General features: G+C 40.6%; 2 protein-coding genes across 4 annotated transcripts; one reads left to right on the top strand and one right to left on the bottom strand.

Annotated features, from left to right (window-relative positions):
* Positions 1-734: 734 nt before the first annotated feature.
* c1ql4a (complement component 1, q subcomponent-like 4) lies at positions 735-9,172 on the top strand. The gene is made up of 2 exons (XM_068733046.1): positions 735-1,445; positions 7,822-9,172. Exons 1-2 carry the CDS (start codon positions 900-902, stop codon positions 7,999-8,001), a joined length of 726 nt encoding a protein of 241 aa, XP_068589147.1. The 5' UTR covers positions 735-899; the 3' UTR covers positions 8,002-9,172.
* Positions 9,173-11,839: 2,667 nt separating this feature from the next.
* Positions 11,840-17,778, bottom strand: zgc:153867 (uncharacterized protein LOC337226 homolog). 3 transcript variants are annotated; one of them, XM_068732621.1, is made up of 7 exons: positions 17,695-17,777; positions 17,258-17,285; positions 14,905-15,048; positions 14,574-14,747; positions 14,133-14,210; positions 13,443-13,478; positions 11,840-12,465 (listed from the first exon to the last, which is right to left on the bottom strand). In XM_068732621.1, the coding sequence occupies exons 1-6, from the start codon at positions 17,695-17,697 to the stop codon at positions 13,450-13,452; spliced, it is 456 nt and encodes a 151-aa protein (XP_068588722.1). In that variant the 5' UTR covers positions 17,698-17,777; the 3' UTR covers positions 11,840-12,465; positions 13,443-13,449. The 3 variants fall into 3 exon arrangements, with proteins under 3 accessions (XP_068588722.1, XP_068588720.1, XP_068588721.1); XM_068732619.1 differs by lacking the exon at positions 13,443-13,478 and having other exon boundaries at positions 14,899-15,048; positions 17,695-17,778; XM_068732620.1 differs by lacking the exon at positions 13,443-13,478.
* Positions 17,779-21,537: the final 3,759 nt, after the last annotated feature.

Genomic DNA, 21,537 nt, shown 5'->3' with positions numbered 1-21,537 from the left:
CAAATCAATTTAGGGTGTCTGTGCTCTCTTTGCTCTTTTTTTCCAGATGCAGATATAACCAGTGAAGGAATCTATTAAAAGGGTTATTGGCTTCCTGAAACGGCACATTTTTAATGTGGACAGTGACATGTGAATTGTGTCAGGAAAAGATATCTGATCTCTGAACTTTTGTCACTTACAGACATGGCATTAAGTGAGACATCCACATGAAGTGAAATCCTGTGCTTTGTAAGGAGGGGCTTGAAAGATGATTTTTCTTTGAAAAAACTTTAAATTACACTTCATCCAGCAAAACACAATACAACAATACCTCCACCCCCTCTTCAATGAGCTGAATTTGGCACCATCCCTTGTTTCAGCATACTTTTAATAAGCTTGGCTTCCACAACAACCCTCTCAGTGCCAGTCATGGTTTCTGTCTGATGCTGAAAAATAAATTGAACTGGAGGAAAACGAGGGAAGTCAAAACAATTTGACAAGACTTAATCAGTTAAATAGTTTTTTTTTGTAGTGTGTCACCACAAATCTGAGAAATCCAGATTTTTGTGCTTATTTCCTTGAATACGGGGATGTGTAAAGTTTTCATCTTTTTAGGCTTTGAAATATTGTGTTCCTGGTCCCTTGGACGTGTCTACCATTTTTCAAGGATCCTCTCATCCGCTTGTTTCCTTCCTGGCTGTCTTCCATTTTGCACTCTGTCTCATATAGCGCAGTGATATACAGTTTTCCTTCCACTCCTCTCAACATCCTTCTGCACCTCTTCACACCAAACTGGTTCTCTGAGAGGCTTCATCCTGGCCGGCACTATTCCAGCCAAGGGGGAAGAGGACTTCCTGACGCTGGCCGCTTCACGGCTCAGCCGCAGGAAACGCGTCATTGGAGCTGCTGTAGGTGTGGCCATGGTTCTAATTCTGTTGGTGGCCATTCCCCTGCTGGTCCATACAACCAAAGGGGGGAACGCCGAAAATGCGGGGAGCCATTTTGAAATGCTTGGAAGCTGCAGGATGGTTTGTGACCCCTACGCTACGTCTCAGCCTGGCCAGGAGCTGACAGCTGTGTCTCCACCACCCCAGGATTACTCGGGGAAGAAGATTAAGCCTGGGTTTCGTGGGTCTCCAGGGATCCCTGGCCCTCAAGGAGCACGTGGACCCCCTGGAGAGCCAGGCAAACCAGGGCCACAGGGGCCCCCAGGTCCAGGTCCTGGTGGCTATTCTCCCTCATTATACACTCCCAAAATCGCCTTTTACGCAGGGCTACGCAAGCAGCATGAGGGGAGTGAAATACTGAAGTTTGATGACGTGGTGACCAATGTAGGCAACTACTATGAGCCCAGCACCGGCAAGTTCACCTGTCCTCTGCCGGGCATCTACTTCTTCACCTACCATGTTCTAATGAGAGGTGGTGATGGGACCAGCATGTGGGCAGACTTGAAGAAGAACGGACTGGTAAGTAAATGTGTGTGTATGTGTGCATGCAAGAAGGTGTGTGTACAATAGAGGGTCTGCATGTATGTGTTTGTATGTATGCACACACACGACCATGCAACAGATTTTTTTTCACAGTTGACCATCCTGTGTAACCATTGACTCGCATTCACCTCAGCAACATTGAGCTCTTCAGATTCGGAGCACATTCCACTTAGCAGGTGGCAACATGACAGCCAAAGAATGAAAGAGCAATCTTTCTCCTCATTAAAGGAAATTCATGCTATACAGTCTAAAATCACAGCTACGAATATTTGCATTCTCATACACACTTTGGCTAAATGACAAGTGGCAGAATGCCACAGCCGCCAAAAGGAACAGTCTAATTAGTAAGTATCATACACAGAGCTTGATTATCGCCTAAACAGAAGTGCAAAAGAGCACAGGAGAAATGTCTGTCAGTATGTGGACCAGTCAGTTTACATCTCAGCTAAATAAATAATGAATGTAAAATTGACAGTCCACTCATCCACTCGCTCATTCCCCAGACACTAATTAAAGACACATGGGCTGATGGGGGGAAGAGGATAGGAGAGGTGGGATAAATCACAGGGATTTCATCAGAGGACTCCAAATTCAGGAAACATTCTTCAAGTTGTTTTTTTACATTCATTCATTCATCAAGGACTTCAAATGCAAATACTCTCTGCTCAGACCTCCTTTTCTAGACATGTAGTGCACCAAGGACTCTAAGGCCGTGCGCACGGTCTAATACACGCTCATACATACTGTATGGTTTAATTCAACAGTTGTAAATAAGGTTGATTTAGAATATTCCATTTAGATTTGGTGCCACAAAGGTGAATATGTTTAAGTCTGCCTACTTAATGTCTTGTATTATCATTCAAGTCATCTTAACCTGCTCAATAATTTTACATTTTAAATTAGATACCATGAACACGAGCTATACTTTCCTCTCCTCACTCCTCCCCAGCTTGTTCATTGATTCTCCATTAATTATCCTTTTACTCAACTCAATCATTTAACCCTGGTCTATCTGACACCCGTCAGGTGTCCTCCTTAAACAGTTGTGTTGTAAAGCGCTCTCCGAACAAGGATCTAAACAAACAGTGCTTCTGGTAGATGACAACGGAGTGTCTATAAAGCGTTGAGGCTTTCTTGGATATTTTTTCTGCCCACTGGGTATGTTTTAAACCCTATAAAGAAGGATTGCCATAGCCACAAATTGCCACCTTCCCTTTTGGCTTGAGTCGTAACTTTTACACCATAACAGATACGGCCGTTTGTAACGTTGGGTTTGTTAGGCAGCTGGTCCTGCTGCACGTCTCGGACAGGTTCAGCAAGAATGAATGAAACACAAGAGACTTGACATGACATAGACATGCCGAGGCGTCCACTCTGAGACGGTGAAAGTGAGTAGCAAAACAAGACAAGTGAGTTGATGGGAAGATCAGGGGTGGAGCAGAGGAAGATAGATGACTTAATGGAGGCGTGGAGACAGTGGGCTGGTAGACGAGGCATCAGGGAGGCTGGTGGTGAAGGCCGCGATGAGATCAGGCATGATGACCAATGGACACCCACTCAACATGTCTCGGCTTGACAAGTGGTCAAGGTCGGCCAGAGAAAGAGAGAAAATTGGTTTCCAAACTATATTTATGCACCAATTGTAGATAGGAAGTGTGAAGTGAAACAGTGAATTCATTAATTCTGGATACCAATAGATTTCCTCTAGGACTTGTTAGAATTCCTATATCTTTGCTAATGATGTTTAAATAGGCACACTGCCTTAGCGTTGGACTCATCTGACATGAGTGTGGTATAATGCGATGCCAGGATCTCAGGAGGATGCACTGACTGTGGCAGGGCTTCTATGGGATTCCTAGATCCAATACTTATTACCTTTACTAAATCCCCACTCTGTGAAGCCTACCTGCTCACACTTCAATCTAACTCTCACAAATCATTGCAGCATCATGACAGGGTTTCAGAGTTAGGGGATTTGTGATTGAAGAGGTTCACACTTAGTTGCTTCCATGTTTGTAATGCAATGGTAATTGACTTACAGTACAATTCCAATGTATGATGTATGACTGTTTGCTCAACAGTGTTAGACCCCATTCACCCCTTTTAAATGTTGAATGTATAGTTAGGAAACAGAGGGCACACAATGCCAAATTTGATAACCCAGTTTGGAAAGATGATGCATTCATATATCACAATAATACTCAATGATTGAATATTGATTTATCCTTACTCAAAACAAATAATTATAAATGTACTTCCCGATTGGTGCCTGTGTTATTATAAATGTGTTTAATCACTCTATTCCTAAATCACTGTCATGGATATATGCGTTGTATGCTACTTAATATTCCAGATAGGTGGCAAATGTTATTAAGACGGTCTATGCTAATGTGGGCATGCTGGATGCTATGAAGGTTGGTAATACGTCATGCGTTCCTTCTCAACAATCCCTTCCTTTCTCCTCATTAACTGGTTGGCTAAGCTGTTCACCTACTCATTTATATTCCCATAGTGCATCACTGTAAATCTATAATAAATAATGTATTATAATGTACAATGTAGACAAATAGATACTGGTTCGGCTCCCATTTAATTTTCCCTTCTTTTTTTTTTTCAACAGACTCTTTTAATAGCTCAGTTAAAGGTCAAGTTATTTCACACAGTATAGTGTTAAAATGTCATCACTTGCTGTAATGACCGGTACCTGTATTACCTTTCCCAGTACAGAGACATAGATATGCTACAGGTGAAAGATAATAAGCCTCAGAGTGTGGGAAAGTGTTAGCTATATATAACAGAATTTGCTCTAAGAAGATAATTCAGACAAGAGGATGTCTTTCAGTTCATTAGAGATCTAAATAAAATATACAAATGTGCCTCTGATGAAACACATAATTCAAATATATCAATCCCTTTCACACTGTCCAAAGGTTTTACCATCATAGCGCAGCAGACTACAGACTGTAACACTGAATGGCAGGTAATAGCAATCTAAGGTACGGTTCAATGCTACAGTCGCTTGTCACCGCGTAATCCCCAGGCTCCCAAAGGAGAGGGAAAACCTATTCAATAAATATTCTATTTCCACAACATCGCCCCCCACCACCCGTCACCAACCCTCCTGCCATGTGCTGGAGTCCCTTAGGTAAGTTTAACAGCTACTTTTCTATTGTCTCCACTCTAAGAGGTCAGTATATCACAGTGAATGAATCTTGTCAGTTTTATTACCAGTGGAGCACAGACCCACCGATAAAAACAAGGCTTCATATACCCCCACATCTCACCGGTCTCACAAAATAGCCTCGCTTGATCAGTCTGTTACTCTAGGCCCCCCCCCCTTTCCTCAACCCCTGGCCCTTGTTTTTGTTTCTTCCCCCTCTCCCTTCTTTTTGTCTATCCTTGTCTGTCTTCAGCGCTGCAGCTCCCCTTGTATAGACAATGACACTGCAGCTACTCCCCACACCTCCACCACCCCTCCCTACTCCCTCCTCCTTGCCTGTGGCCCCCTCTGCTCCCAGGCGTGTTTACTGGAGGCCCTATAATGAAAGGGCTAGGCAGAGACAGAGACAGCCACAGGCAAGCCCTGGGGGCCCCTGCCTCACGGCTCACAACCCTTCAAGCTCCAGGATCAGCACAGTGTGCTGCCTGGTTCACATGGATCAGGCTGTGTCCTCCAGCCGTATCCCTCTCCTCCGTCGGCTTCCTGTCCTAATCCCACCACGGCTCTCTCATGCCTGTCTGTCTGGCATCTGCATTAATGGACGCCTTGCATTATTCCTTCACGCACAGGAACATCAGCTGAAGCACCAATTCACATACTGTATATTGGCAAAATGACATCTATGCTGACTAATGAATATTATTCTCTTGTGTGAGTATTCAGCCGTCCATTCCTGCATTAAGTCGAGAGAATCTGAGAAGACCCGAGGAGGGAAAGATCTCCCTACATCTCCCTCGGTTACACTGTTTGGATAAAATAATGAGCAGGATGACATATGCCTTATGTCGATAGGAAGTCACAACAACAGCATAGCTGTCAGCTGCAGCTAAAGATGCAAATTTGATATTGGCTGTCACTACACATGTCAAGCAGAACAACAATATAACCTTTTCAGATGACAATGGATTGGTGTCGTTATTTGAGAGATGGTCCAGGGGGCTAAAAAAAAGAGTAGATTAAGTTCATTGTTTAGTTATATTAATTGGGCTGCCTGGGTAACACAAAGGCACCCAAAAAGCACTCAAAACCGCTTCAGTGGATTACTCAAAGATCACATTTTGCCGTGATGACACACATACAGACTCACAAGGGGAAAACGATACCAGACACACACTGTCATGGATATAAAGGATGTCAAATAACAGAAGTGATAAAATGATTCAACTGCCAGATTTATTGGTCAGCCTCTTAACCACAGGACGATGTAGTGTCTACACACAGCGTCATTTTTGTTCATTTTGTGACTCTACACCAGATAACCACTGGCACAAAACACAGAATATATTTATCTCTAGGACACGGGTGCATTGAGCATGTCTACATTCCATATACTGTATCTCATACTGGTTTTATATACAGATAACCATACCTTGCACTATATAAATTAATTATTTATGTGATTTGAATAATATACAGGTTTCTTGTTGTATGAACAGGTGCATGCACAGGCATGTCTTTCACTTCTCCACATCCCAGATACAGTATATCTAGACAGACAGGTAACTGTAACTAACTTTTACTTCCTCAACTTTTTCCCACTGAGGCAATGTTTATTCCAATTCTATTTTTGTTTAACTTTTACTACATGATACAGCTACAGTGTACACTTGTCCATTGAAACGATAAAAGCAGAGTAGCTCCGCAGGGAGAATTTAGGCAGAGGCAGCCTAGGATGCCTAAAAACACCCCTGTGGACTACAGAATCTTAAATCTAACAAAAAAAAGACTGTTGTAGTAGTGTAACGAAAGCTGTGGTGGGTTTTTATGTGTGGTTATTGAGCTGTGAAGCCTCAGCAGATTGACTTCTCTGCGCCCTTAATCAATCTGTTTTAGACTGAACAGGGAGATGCTTAACCACTGGTCACCAACATGCAGTATCTCGGATGTAACATCCATGACCTGCATTTAATTTAAGGAGAAGACCTACACATAGTGTCCATGAAATTTAACACAACACCAGGGTAGATAGATGGTGAACAATATGGCTGTCAGACAATGGCAAAATAGATAGGTGCACAGGGATAAGAGCATACTTTTTCTGTGACAGTAATTCAGGCTGTGTTGCTCAGTGATTGACTGTTTTCAAATTGATGCATGCTCGTTGGGGAGAAAGAGGCCCCAGTGATGGGAATGACATGATGGTAGTTGAGTTGCAGATCATATTCTTTGGCTGTCATGGAGATGTGAGTGTCTTGTCTGGCTGCTGACACGGATTGAGTGCTCCCACCGTAGATGGACAGTGAGCCAGACACAAGGCCACTGATGGCTGACATATGTCTGATGATTCGAGCTGCTACACCAGAATTATTGATACATCCTACTTAGGAAGTTTTTAGGAATGCAACTTTGTGTACAATTAGACTTTTTAATCTATTTATCTATACCTATTTACAGACACTATTTACACTAAGCCCCTTACATGTACGTGGCAGGTTAAAAAAAAAAAGACATGAAATAATGCAGTGATATATGCTTGGTAGGTTGCAATCCAAGCATGTGTATTTAAATTTCTACATGAGTAAACCCAATTAAATGTGTTAACAAACAAGTAAAGATCCACTTCTGCTGGGTCAATAACACCGAACCCACACACAGCATGCAAATGTGAAAATGTCTGGCTTCGGCATAGCCACTCAATATCATGCATATTGAACTGGCCCTAGGATCACAAGCAACAGGTCAATAGCTGATGTGGATAGTGATGCTGTTTCTCGGCTGAGCTGGTTTCCCCGTGGTCAACCTGTTGTCCCCAATGATTCCGCTTATCTCCACAACCCAATCAGATCTCCATCCTCCATTTAGCTGTGAGCCTCAGCCACAGCTGATCAATAACAGGCAGAGTGGTCGTGTTCTCATTTCACCTTTGGGGTCACAGGTCACAATCCCATCCATCTGTTTATCCAGCCTGAATGCAGAGGTGATGTCATACTCACAAGTGTCTCATCTGAAGGCTGTTAATAATTGATCATGACCCAGCCTGGAAAAAAAAATGTGATAAAGGAATGAGATAGTGGTTTTAAAGAGCTGCTGAGCTCCTGGAGCTGTTGAGAAAGTGGCTGTGACATTTGCAAGTGTTTGTTCAGTTTCCTCCATGTTCTAATTGTCAATGCGTATGTCCTCTGTGGGTGACAGGTAAGAGCCAGCGCCATCGCTCAGGACGCTGATCAGAATTACGACTACGCCTCCAACAGTGTGATCCTGCATTTGGACGTGGGTGATGAGGTGTGTGTGCAGCTGGATGGAGGGAAGGTCCACGGAGGGAACACAAACAAGTACAGCACCTTCTCCGGTTTCCTCATCTACCCAGACTGAATCTAATCCTTCCTCACGGAGAATGGACACCAACACACACTTAGACAGAATCATACTTACACAGACATGTACGTATGCAAATCAATGCACATATACAGACATGCACACGCTCGATAACTACATGGACAGACAAAAATATACACACACCAATGCAAGCAAACACCCATACACACACACACACATACAGACATGCTGAGATTACAAACAGACTACAAAAGCGCGGATCGAGCGAAAGTCAAATATAAGTGGAATTAAGTGGAGTTGCGTGATTTTGAGCCAGTCATAAGCAACTGCAATTAATGGGGCCCTTTGTGCAAATAAGACTAACAGAAGATGTACAGTATAGGTGCACATAACAATTGCACGTTGCGGCTCGGAAATATCTAAAATACTTTAATGTGTTCCATATTAACTGACATTGTGAAAACTAGAATATAACAATCACTATCAGCATAATTGTTTTTTAATGCAATAATGGTGTTGAGGGTGCCATTAATCACAATGACTAAGCTGAGGCAAATGCATAGACTGTATTCCGGTCTTTACCTTATACATTTCTGCTCTCCATTCCAGTGACCTCTGACCGAATGGCCTGCCTATGTTTTGCAACTCATCATTGTGAAATATTTCTTTCCCTAAAGTGAATTACACCAGTTGAAATGAAATCCCTGTTGTGATTCACCCTGCATTGAGGCCATACTGATCAAAATAAGGCCATCTGAATAAATACAGATGTTTGACCTCTCTTTCCTGTTTCCATCATAACGCAGAATATCGCAGCAAGACATATAAGGCATCGCATTTTATGGATGGCACTTGTGTGTGATGAAGTTTTAATTGCCAAGTGCATTATTGACAATATTGTGTGTGTGTGTGTGTGTGTGTGTGTGTGTGTGTGTGTGTGTGTGTGTGTGTGTGTGTGTGTGTGTGTGTGGGGTCAGTAGTATGAGTGGATACATAGATATTGTAATATGAGGCAGTGAAAATTAACAGCTGCAGTGTTTTACTTACATTAAATGTTGTACAATACATTACAGGCACGTTACTGTAATTACACTGCCATACCTACTTAGTACTTTATTTTTGAGAGACCCTGTCAAAGTATCATCATATGTATCAACACAGTAATCCTGGGATGGGCTAACTGCTATGTTGAAAAGGCCGAGTAGAGAACTGCTATTAAAAATATCTATACCTACCATGTCTGTGTTCTTGCATGTTGTTTTGGCATGGTGAAGGTCAAGGCTAAATAAAGGTATGCATGTTCAACATAAATCGTCAGAAATACATGCAGACCTTTGTTCAGTTTTAATTAGAGTGACCACTTGGACCGACTGTGGAGAATTGGATATATGACATGGCTTCGTGGACTTACAGCTGAGATCGAACCAATAGTGGCTGACCACAGCCTTGGTCTGCTACAACATGGATTTCCAATATGTCGTAAGACACTGTTAAGACACAAACATTAATACCGCTATATTGATCTCTGCTCATAATACACCCAGGATCTACAAAATCCAGCCGATGTATACAAGTTTAATCTTAGAATAAAGTCATCAATTGTACAAACAAACCAAATTGGTTCAGTGTTTGATGGATGAGGCTTGACATAGTTTATCAGACTTTGGACCCAAAATCATTTGTTGACGAACCCACTAACAATAACAAGAAATAAATCCAGGGAATCTGTGAAAACTTCCTTAAATAATATTGTACATAATATAGTACATTTCTCTCAATTTACTGATTATCCCACGCTGATTTTATGGAAGTCAAGCTGTGCTCGTGTTCTCTTACACACACACACACACACACACACACACACACACACACACACACGTATCCAGCCTCTTAGAGAAAGTATATTTTTGAATATATATATATATATATATATATATGTATATATATATATACAGGGCTAAAGAAAATGAAAAAAACAACTTTATCACTTCCTAAATTAATTGTCGATTAAAATGAATGACTTTCATTATTGATTCATCGAACAATCATTTTCTTGAATGATCTGCTTATTGTTTGGGCTATAAAATGTCAGAGAAAAAGTCAACCATGTGCATGACAATTTCCCAGTGCAAGGTGACTTTTTCAAATATCTTGTTTTATCTGAAGAACAGCCCAAAACCAAAAGACATTCAGTTTAATACCATTAGAAAGAAAATAAACAAATCCTTACATTTGAGAAGCTGGGACCTGTGGATGTTTGGATTTTTTTGCCAATGAAAATTAAATGTTTTGATAAATGATTCATTTTCTATCAATTATCTGACTGTTTTGACAATGTGCTAATAATCAGTATTATAGGTGTATTTTTTTCCAAATTAAAGAAGAAAGGCAATATGTATACAAGATAGGTTATTGTATATTTAATTAACTCACCATTAGCTCTTTATTTAAATTAAATATTTGTAATAAATTTAGTCTTTACGTTTATGAATGGTCTATAAATGCTACTTTGTTACACTTGGCATGAAAGAACTGATGAACACTGAGTATTGGAACTGTGGGTGTGACTTCCTATTTCACATACATGGGCAACATTCTCTATACTATGCGAGATACAAAAGGCAGTTGATGAAAATGTTGACACTATGCATTGTTTTCTAGTTAATGTCACCAGTTCATTCAAAGGATCCCAATATCACCACTTTAACAGCTCCTTAAAAACACACACACAGAGAGAGAGAGAGAGAGAGAGAGAGAGAGAGAGAGAGAGAGAGAGAGAGAGAGAGAGAGAGAGAGAGAGAGAGAGAGAGAGAGAGAGAGAGAGAGAGAGAGAGAGAGAGAGAGAGAGAGAGAGAGAGAGAGAGAGAGAGAGAGAGAGAGAGAGAGAGAGAGAGAGAGAGAGAGAGAGCTCCATGTTAAAGAAAATGAATCTTGAATACCTCTTAGATTACTGGCAAAAAGTAAAGTGTCTAATTAGAGAAGAGAGCTGACGGCATTCTAGACTTAAAGGATTTGGTGAAGCTGTTGCTCCTGAGCGGAGAAAGAGGGATGTAGCCCGAGCCATGCCTGGGCACAGCCTCCGGCTCTCTCTACTGGCAGATTCCAGTTGAAAGTTAATTGGACGGGGAGAGGTCTGAGACAGGCTGCGCTGAGGCCCATTAGTGATTCCCCTGTCGAATGCAGAGCCACGAGGATCACAGACTCACAAATAGGAGGATTAAAATAATCAATAGCCTTGACTTCCATCGACCACACACATACACACCGAGTAATTAGTGGACAACCTATTCAGCAGTGGACTATGACACCCTCCTGAACCATACCCCACACACACACGAGCTGCACACTCCAAACGATGTGCCGCCTAATGAGAGGAAATAGTTGTGGCTGCTTGTGAGGAAAATGAAGAAAAGGTCAGGAAGCCACCAAACAGCCTTCTACTGCCAATATCTTGGTGCTTCATCACCGAATCATTCCTTGGACAATTTACAGCATGGCCACGAAAAATGTTTTTGGTTGAAATTTGAATTTGTAATGTCCCCAAACAATGGCAACCAATTAAGAGATGCCATAAAATGTCTCAAACAGCTAATGAAAGAATATTGACTTGAGCCCCAAAGCTTACATTCATGATTTACTTAAAATTATTTATTTAGCAAAAAAAACCCAACAACAAAGCATTAAGAGCAGATCAAGATATACCTCTTGTACTATACGCTGAACAATAATTTGATCCGTCTGACTAGCCGATTCCAGCAGCAACACTGCCCTCTTGTGTTGATGGAAAGGCATCACTATCGTGCAGAACCTAAAAAGACGAGGCAGTAACAGAGCTCGCACCTTATTCCATCAAATCATCTCAAAACCACCCAAATTAGTTTTCAGGAAAAACATTTATTTAAATGCAGCAACAAAATTGGGGTGGATTAAAAACATGGGAACCCATTTGAAATGTTACTTTACTTCATGATAGTATGGTTTTGAATATATTGGTTTACCGCAGGATTAGAGGAACACATTCCTCAGCCAAAGAAATTCTTAGCCAATGATACAGTAGGTTGCTGACAGCTGTATACCGCACATGTACACATTTATATATTTATATATATATATATATATATATATATATATATATTAATGTCCCATCAGAAATTGACACGCTAGTATCAATATTTACAGTATATCATTATCAATTTATGTCATCTTAAATGCTGCATCTTGGAATGTTATTGCAAACAATGCAAGCATTAAGACTCTTGAATGCATATAAGTTGGTCACATTTGTGAATGTCTCTGGCAGCAATAGCCAGAACCATTTGTGGTCTTTGTAGGGAATGTAAAGGCACTTCTTAAATCAAATGAATGTGGAAAACCAATCCATGGAAAAGGTTGGTGGGGCAGGTGTTGTAAAAGCTATCTGAAAAAAGAGGGTACATGTGACAGGGTAGAAAAAGTTGGACGATCTTCGTCTTCACCCGTTCATGACCATCCTGACCAGTTCTGTAAAAGAAGACACAAGAGAGACAGGTGTGAGAGTCGTGCTCTAGATCCTGGAGGCAGATCCCCCATATTCTGTTCACCCGTAGGAGAGAAGGGTTGAAGACGGTACTGAGAGAAAGAGGTGAGATAATCGTCTCTATCTCCTATTTAGCCAAAGCATATGGCCATGTCTATGATCCAAGAAGAGCTGGTTAGAGAAGCCATCCTCGCTGTATGCTTTCCTCTAGTTGAGAAGCAGAGAAAAGGGGAGACGGTCAAGGGAGCTAAGTCCAGTCAGACAGCGGTCAGCTACAAATTCAGCTTCCATAAGTAGAGAGGAGAAAATAATCAGCACAAGAGCAACTCATTGCATTTCTCTGGTTAGTAGAAAAAAGGGACTGGTCCACTCTCCCAAAGCTGGTGGCTATATTCAAATGTAAAGAAAATGTCTGCAATGTAATGAACCGTTTATTTTATCTGTTTGATAAGAGCAGCACCTATAACACCAACAGAGGAAATGCCTATTTTAATAGCGTAAATTACATGCAAATGAGACTAGAAGAGCTTCCTTGTGACATCCACGCCCATCAGCTCAAATAACTCGACAGTGGCCACCAGGCTTTCCCCTGAATGAGACCAGTCACTTCCCTGTGTGTCCATCACATCCCCTTATAAACTGAGGGGAGTCTCAGACACATGCAGAGGGGCATGCGGCAGCCAGGGGCCAAGACAGAGGGCTGTAGGAGAGACAGAACAGCAGGAGGCTACACATGGGTCAAAGCCTCAGGACTAAATATGAGAAAGACCACAAGGCTTTCCCACAGGCACCTACAGGTCAAATCTACTTCACAATAGCACACTGTTCCTGTTTGCAAATTATGAAGAGCAAAACTACAGCCAACAAGCATTAGGGTGGCATAATGGGAGAGGATTATTTTAACAACTAAAATGCAGGAAAGCCTGGAGGTGCAATCTCATAGTATACCAAATGCCTTTACCGGCCCCTCAGCCTGACATGATGTGGCGGACAAATGCTGTGGAGGAAGAACAGTTAACACACCGTTATACACGGCCTCAATTAAGCGGTCAATTAACCACAAGTGTAAAGACAGTAAACAGGATGGATACCCACATCGTAAGACTAAATCAAGCATTAGCTTACTGTGGTGACAGTTTAGTAGTTAAGAAAGGTGCTTCCAATGACTGCCTTCAGATAACTAGGACAGTATTTTCCCTGGGCGACTGCTTTTAACACCACAGAAGAATGTCAGCCTGAAAGAACGTTTTTTCAGCCTAACATCATTGAAACAGAGCAGCTGATATTGGTAGTGGGGCAACAAGTTAGCGGGTAATGTTTAAATGCCATCTTCCTGCTCACATAAACACACGGGGTGTGTAGAGCCCCGTCCTCAGTGAAACAAGAGGGAATATAAATTATCTTTCAGGGGGGCAAGAGGACCCCTTGAGGGCAATGGTAGGGGAAACACTGTAGGTTTCATAGAAAACTGAAACCCATGATTCCCATGTAAACACACCGCACAGTATAATGCATGTGCTGACTGTAGTTTCATTACCAGATTGCTAAGCCTAGGTATGAGTATTCATTGACAGTAGCAGGTATGTGGCAACAGGATTGTCACACACCATCAGCCAAGTATCCCGTTGTTGTGTATTTCTTTCCCTCTCACCTTCATAATTGATGCAGCCATTGGCATCTTCGTGTCCCGCCAAGAGCGTCTCAACTTCCTCCTCTGACATTTTCTCACCTGAAAAAGAAAAACATTAATACATTTTACATGGGTGACATTACCATGATTTAAAAATTAACAAGTAATAAAAGATAAGTACACAGAGAAGTAAAAGATAAGTAAAAACTATGAAAACAACAACACTAAAAACACACTTACACACTTGATGATGCCAAATTAACATTATTAACATGCAATTAATTTACTCTTGATACCATGTATATTCAGTTTTCAGCAAATACATTTTGCATTGATACCATGCATCGTGGGGATTAAAGTATTTTTGTGTAAGTGAACATTTTTTAAAAAGTATGTATACATTAAATCAAAATAGTCTTCCCTTCCAGCTGTCTGTTCAAGGGTGAGAAAAATGCAACTTGCCTAGCGTGGTGAGGACGTGACGAAGCTCTGCTCCCATTACGGTGCCGTTGCCCTCCTTGTCAAAGACACGCAGTCCCTCCACAAAATCCTCCATGGAGCCCTGATCTTTATTCTTAGCGATGGCCTGGAACATGGGCAGGAACTGCTCAAAGTCTAGCATCTTGCAGTTCATCTCTGTGAAAATAAATAAACATACGAGGAAAGTCTCTTAGCCTCCAGCTGCAAAACACACTACTGCCACCGGAAGATTAAAATCATAAGAAGCACAGTGACAATGTTATCATGTATGCACAAGAGATAACTCTCATTAAGTTTATTTTATTACCCTCACCCTCAGCCTTGGGGTTGCCCAGGACCTTGAGCACCTCAGCATTGACAGGGTTCTGTCCCAGGGCCCGCATGACATCCCCACACTGGCTGAAGCTAATCTTTCCATCTCCTGTCCTGTCGAACAGCAAGAACGCCTCCTTAAACTCTGCAGGATACACAGACACAGAACGAGTTAGGGTAGGGATATGAGTTATTGTAAAAAATGAAGAGATCAGCAGACAGCTATGAAGGAATGATATGGAGATAGTAAGAGACCTGGAAATAGATGAAATTAGAAAAGCCAATAAATGACAACAGGCAGACAAGAAAAGCAAAGATTTTGACATGATCTGGTTTGCTGCCGGTAGGCCTACATTTAAAGTGAGCAGACAGGACACGCAGCACTACACTCACTAACCTGCGTATGTTTCATATACCACTCTAGGCACTCTTTCTGGTCTCTCCAGGATAAAAGATGTATTAATAAAACTGTACAAATCTATGGGCAAACCCAAACTCATGGCCACGCTTTTTTTCAAATGATCCAAAAAACTAAAAGTCTTTTATACATCTCATTACTATAACCGTTGCATGGTAGACTGTGGCACAACCATTGAAGAACAGCTTGCTCTCTAAACACTCTTCTAACTTCCTCAATTCAGCAAATACTGCATATCCACATTAGTCATCTGGTTGGTCTATGACTGTCACGACACCTTGACAAAAACAAGTTGAAACAGCTTTACCAGTGCAACACTACATGTTCTGTCATTGTTGTTGTAGTTTGAACATGCAAACACGTGTGCAATTAGTTTCCAAAGATATAAAATATGTCAGAATATCATGGAAATGGGTTAAAATTGTAATGTAAACTATGTATAGCATGCCTTCAATAAAGAACCAAAACAAACGGATAAGGATATAGTATGTTAGATTTAAAAAAAATAAAACTCTAAGATAATGGTTAACGGAAGGGAAATTGTAAATGCCAATAACCTCCTGCTTTAGAACTAAACAGAAGCACACATTTCCTGCAGAACATCAACATCAGATAAAAGCTTCAAATGTATATTTCAAACTCTTAGATTACAGTAAGGGGTGCAAACTCATGTTCAAAGTATTTTAAAAAGTTGCCTCAGATCTTAATGCATATTTTGTGTGACCAATGGTAAAAAAAAAAGAAAAGAAGAAAAGATATTTAAAATGTAAAAAGCAGGCAAATCTCAATTGAAAAGCTGTAAATAACTAAATATTTGACAATTTCACTTGATAAACATAAAATATTGAACGATTAAACTAATTGTTTTATGTTAATTGTTGTCTGCCAACGCCTTTACTCAAGTTACTATGTATTAATAAGAAATAGGCTAGGCTTTATCATCTGTAATGTTGTCAATGATCACACGGTTGATTAATGTAGCTTTGATCCAACATCAGGCATTCTAGTTAGACTCAACAGTCAAACAATAAGCTTAGCTAAAATATAGTAATCAGGGAGACATGGAGTCAGATTACACAATACCCAGGCAGCAGTCTTGTCCAAATGTTATGGGACAAGCAAGCTATTCCCCAAAAAGCTCAGGCACTGTTGTGGAGTTTTTTCCTGTTCTGAGGAATGTGACTCTTCCCTTCAGGCGTGTGAGAACTTTTCCCAACGCCATATTTGGTAATAGAGGAGTGGAGCAAAGTAGGTGGAGAGTGAGAGTAGCTATAGCCCATTATGTCAACTGCGATTAAACAAACCAGCCCGAGGACAAAAACATGCACCACTGTATCCAGCACCAAAAAAGGGCACACTGGAAGATGCGTAGCTGGGAAGATAACAGGCAAAGTTTATGGCAAACTGACACAACCAGGACTGACTTATAACAGATGTGAGCTTTGGCTACATATGTACCGCTAATGCATGATTGACCACATACAAAAACACTGCAGCACACGGTTAAAGTATTATAACGTTATATGCAAAATGTGACGGACCAAACAACAGTGCAAAGCGACTGTACTTCACGGTTGAAACAGGTTAACGTTAGGTTTACCCAAAAGTAACATGCAGATCACACCCTAAACACTCCGATCGAGATAGCCATCAATTCTGTGCTAAGGCGGTCCCCTTTTACTGACTTACCATGAATCTGATCCAGGTTAAACTCAATCTGGAAAGGACAAGCAGTTGCAAGTGGAAAGTGATGAAACAGTACAGAAATTAAGAAGGATAGCCTAAAGTTTAGCCTAAAAACCACGACATGACAGGCGGGCATAGAGCAGGGTGATAGTGGAGATACAGGGCAAAGTGTCATCTCAACCAAGCAAGAATGAAAGCATGCAAAACAAGAGAGATCTTCAAAATGTCACGACACAGAATCAAAACTCACCAAGAATTTGATCTTCCGAGAAGTCAGACTGTTCAAAGAGAAATTGGGCTACATGATTATGGTTCCTTTTGCTCTGCAGTAAGCTAGCTTGGGTTAACTTCAAAGGCGTTTGCACATATTTTCGGATAGTTAGATTTACTCAAACAATACATTCCATAACAGTAGCACATTCAGCAACAGGTAGTATACACGCGGGTATTTAGACGACATTAATTAGATTGTCGTGTGAATGTTAACTTTAATCCATCTACCGAGCGAGCTAATGTTAGCTTCTCAAAAGTTGCACTTCCGCTAGCAACCCGCGAGCCAATTCCGACATTCAAACTCAAATTATCATATTTGAAAAGCTAAACTATTTTCTTGAGACAAGAAGCTAATTACGCAAGAACAATGTCGTATGCGAGTCGAGTCGAATCGAGGAAAGGTAAAAAACCCACCATGGCTGTGTTGGCTGAGGTGTGTCCGTGGAGTCGACAAACCAAAGAATGTCTGACGGTTCTCAGAGAAGGGCTGGGTGGGAAGGAGAAAACCTAAACTATGGCAGCTGTGCGTCATGACGTAGGACGCACGACGTCAACGCATGAGGCGAACTACACTCCATATATAGGAATAGAGCTCAAGGTATGTTTTGTGATATACAGTACATTAATTAAATGCCTTAACGCATCTTGAACTGCTCACTTTATGGTTGAGGTAACAGGTAGGCTACATGGAATACGCAACTGTATACTTTAACTGTTTAATTCAATTTAAGACCTGAATTTACTCCTTAATAGACAAAGTCAAGAAGGCCTTGATATAACATATTCTGATCAACCTGCCCTTACATTAATAATGAACGGATTAAAATATGGATTTAAAAGCCTCCCTCCTCTCAGAAATACGTGTTGCTTTGCTTTTGTGTTGGCCTTAAATCTTAATCTTAAATCCAAGGCAAGTAAGATTTTGTGATATCACAACTGTGTTAATGAGAAATTTGAAGTCTCCAGTGCACATATGGAGTGAACTAGAGAACGAAATCGGTGAAGTAGGACACATCGTGTGTCAAGTAGGTAAACGCTTTAGCAATAGGCCAGTGCATATTCATGGTTTCAGGGTTAAGAGCTTTTATCAAAGGTTCACTGTTTTTGTTAAAAAAAACAAAAACATATCAGACACAAATAATCATTCCAAAGACAGTATTTTATCTCAGAGGGGATCTTAAATATATATATTACTTTTAAGCAGCCTGCCCTTAACCTTATAGGCAGAGAGGCAATGGACCCAATGTTAAGTGATGTGTGTTCTGATTAGGACATGATTTTAAAGATGTTTTAAAGAATCTTTGTCCCTTTGTGGTGTGTGTCTGATCCGACTTGGGTAAATTGATGCATGATTGCACTGGATGACCTTGCTAGGCTTTGCAATAAGGATGTGAGTGTCTGGCCGTACAGGAATGACAGATTACTTTAGGCCTGTGAGATCATGGACTGATGCCGTATCTCTTCAGAGCCTTGGCTAAAGCACTGTCTTTGTCCAGCAGGAACTCTGGCCTATATTGCCATGTCCGTGGTGCCACTGTGAGCAGAAGTGGATGTCTTAACATGACCCACAAATCCTCACAGGCTAAATGGAACAGTCTCGCTCCATAAAATCGTGCAGTAACAGCAACACAGTGTAACACTTAAAGCACTAGATGGCAGCAAAGCTGAAGCACGAACAAAGATAAAGCACATTAGTACAAAGTCTAACGTGGGCATCAGTATAGTTTGAGTTTCTTCAAGACATCTTTACATTCATGTTTTGTCTGATTGATCTATTCTTGCATTTTACCTGAGAACATCAATAGCTTGGACTTATGTAATGTTAACACTATTTATTTGGTCAAGGTACTTACTTAGTTCACAAAATTTCTGTATTTATTACTGTATTTATTTAATTTCCAGAGTATACAATATAAAGGACACAGTTTGTAAAGAATCACATTATCTTTGCTCAATGCCTTATTGCCTTATGTGTTGTATAACATAAGCAGCCAACATGTGTCACTACAAAGACAGACTGTACTATCTCTGTAATATGACAGTAGACAAAGTGCCACAGATTGGTCAAGTCATATCTGGGATGCATCTCACAAACTGTTATTTCAGTCAAAGGACAGAAGTATGAGGAGGTCCATTTTCTTTGCAGCCAGTTTTTAGCTTTGAAAAGTGGGGCAAGTAAAACCTCTCTAAATTATTAATCAAGTGAAGAATAAAAAATGTCCTGACTTTGAGTTTTGAATTAGTGATTTTCTCTTGTTATTTTGATTCTTGTAATAATGATAATATGAATAGGTGTGTAGGTCACATTCATTTGTTGGAATCTCCTTCTTGATGAAAGAAATAGCACAAACTGTGGCAGAAAACAGCCTCTTTCTCCCTAAGGAGGCCATTGACTGACATTTTCACTTTCAGTGCCCCATTTCTTTGCTTAGCTTAGATTCAGTCTTATTCCAGATTGAGTCTGACAGTTTATTAGCATCAGTATCGTAGAAAGCTACTTAGCAACTAATCAGCATATCATGTTTTTACAGAACTAAATGGCAAACAAATTACTATTTTGATTCACTATCTTGCTAAAGATGACTAAACACTGTTCATGAAATCATTGATGAGATATATAGTTCATGGTGTTTCTAAATATAGTCCTAATTTATGAATGCCCCACATTAGCTTTGTCATAAAAAGGTTACTGTAGTCTACTCCACTCACCTCCAAAGCAGTGGGGTCGAATGGTGAATCCGAAGGACGCAGCATCCTAGGTTTCTGCTCTGGAGCCGGTTTTGGATCTGCAGGAGGCACAGGAAGGCAGGGGTAAGGAGGACCCAGTCTGGGCTGGGTCACTGGTGAAGGAGACTTCTTAATGGAGGATTCTCTTTTCGGAGCCATTCCTAATGTCGTGGGCAGCCAAAAACTTAAAATCTCTGCACCAGCTGCTGGTGTGGCTGCTGAGAGGAGGTATCAAGCTATGAATAAAGTGTGTCAGTTGTGCATATCCTGTGGAGCTGTGGGGAGGGGAGGAGAAAAGCAGGTTGATGATGCCGATGATGCTCAGGGACTGGCAGTTGGATGAGGCAGAGGTGGACGTATCAGCATGGGAGTGAATTTGTCAAGCAAAGCGTAGGAGTAGGGATGAAAGCTCAAATGTATGAAGAAGGGGATCGATATATAGAAAGAAGTTGGCTCAGCTGTATGACTCCAAGCCCATGCTTTTATTTGGGGCAGAAATATGTGTTTGTGTGTTTGTGTGTGTTGAAGGGTTTCTTTGTCCAGCTCAATAGAAAGATTTTAGCCTATAGCCTATGTTCAGACATGTTATAAGGAGTGTCATATATTCTGTGTCTCATTACAAATCAGCATGCAGATAATAATAGATTGTTCTAGAATAAATAAATGTTCTCTTTGTTTCTGCTCCCAGATCTACTCTCTTCCTCCTGTTTTCTGCAGACTTGGTGACACTGATGCTACATGCTCATGAAAAAGAGAACCAGGACACTAGGTGTGAAACGGTTCCCAGCCTTACAGCCAAATTTAGACTCGAACATGTGCTTTTCTTTGTAAAGGTAGTAGATTTAATTCCAATGATTCATGCACAATATATTGCCGAGAAAGTGCACGATGAACTATGAGTGGCCGGTCATAATAAATGTCCACACATGGATCATTTGGAAATCAAAGCTTATATTTTTGCCACATAGAATGATTAGCAGTTATGTTTTATACCGAAATTAGCAAGCTACCATTTAGCTTGTTGCGAATGGATCAAAATGGATCAAAAATGTTGGAAGCATCTCAGGAAAAAAAGGTCATAAATATTTATATTTTTTTTGTCCTCTGATGTTTTTGTTTGGATTTCCTCATTAACCCCTTGTTTTATAAATGTTATGTTATGTGTATGTTGTTTATGACAGAATGATACACAATACACATTTATTGTTATTGTTTACATTTAGGCAACTGTATCCGTAACTGTAACTGTAGTCCCTTTAACTGTAACTGTAGTCCCTTTAATGGACTTGAGGATTTACATTTTATGCTATGTTATACTTCCACCTCACTTTATTTCAGAGGTAAATTATTATTTTTACTCCATTATATTTATTTGTCAGCTATATAATTACTCTGCAGATTAAGATTTAAAATGTGAATGATTATATATATGTCGATTATCTTTAAAGTATGATCCACAATTACAGTCTGATTAAACTGTATACAAAAATTGTATAAAAAAAGCTCCATCTTAAAAGTTGCAACATTACA

Source organism: Cebidichthys violaceus, unplaced genomic scaffold (assembly GCF_023349555.1).
Source record: "Cebidichthys violaceus isolate CVI_PGR_0920_01 unplaced genomic scaffold, fCebVio1.0.p SCAF_6, whole genome shotgun sequence".
Taxonomy (NCBI): Eukaryota; Metazoa; Chordata; class Actinopteri; order Perciformes; family Stichaeidae; genus Cebidichthys; species Cebidichthys violaceus.
This window is presented reverse-complemented; position numbering and strand designations above follow the sequence as displayed.

Excerpts from the sequence above, each read along its gene's own strand:
- c1ql4a (XM_068733046.1), top strand. The coding sequence starts at position 900 with ATGGTTCTAATTCTGTTGGTGGCCATTCCCCTGCTGGTCCATACAACC. Across the intron at positions 1,446-7,821 it reads ACTTGAAGAAGAACGGACTG|GTAAGAGCCAGCGCCATCGC; the intron begins GTAAGTAAATGT and ends TGTGGGTGACAG.
- zgc:153867 (XM_068732619.1), bottom strand. Across the intron at positions 14,211-14,573 it reads TCACGTCCTCACCACGCTAG|GTGAGAAAATGTCAGAGGAG; the intron begins GCAAGTTGCATT and ends TTTCTTTTTCAG. Across the intron at positions 12,466-14,132 it reads TGGCTGCATCAATTATGAAG|AACTGGTCAGGATGGTCATG; the intron begins GTGAGAGGGAAA and ends CTTCTTTTACAG.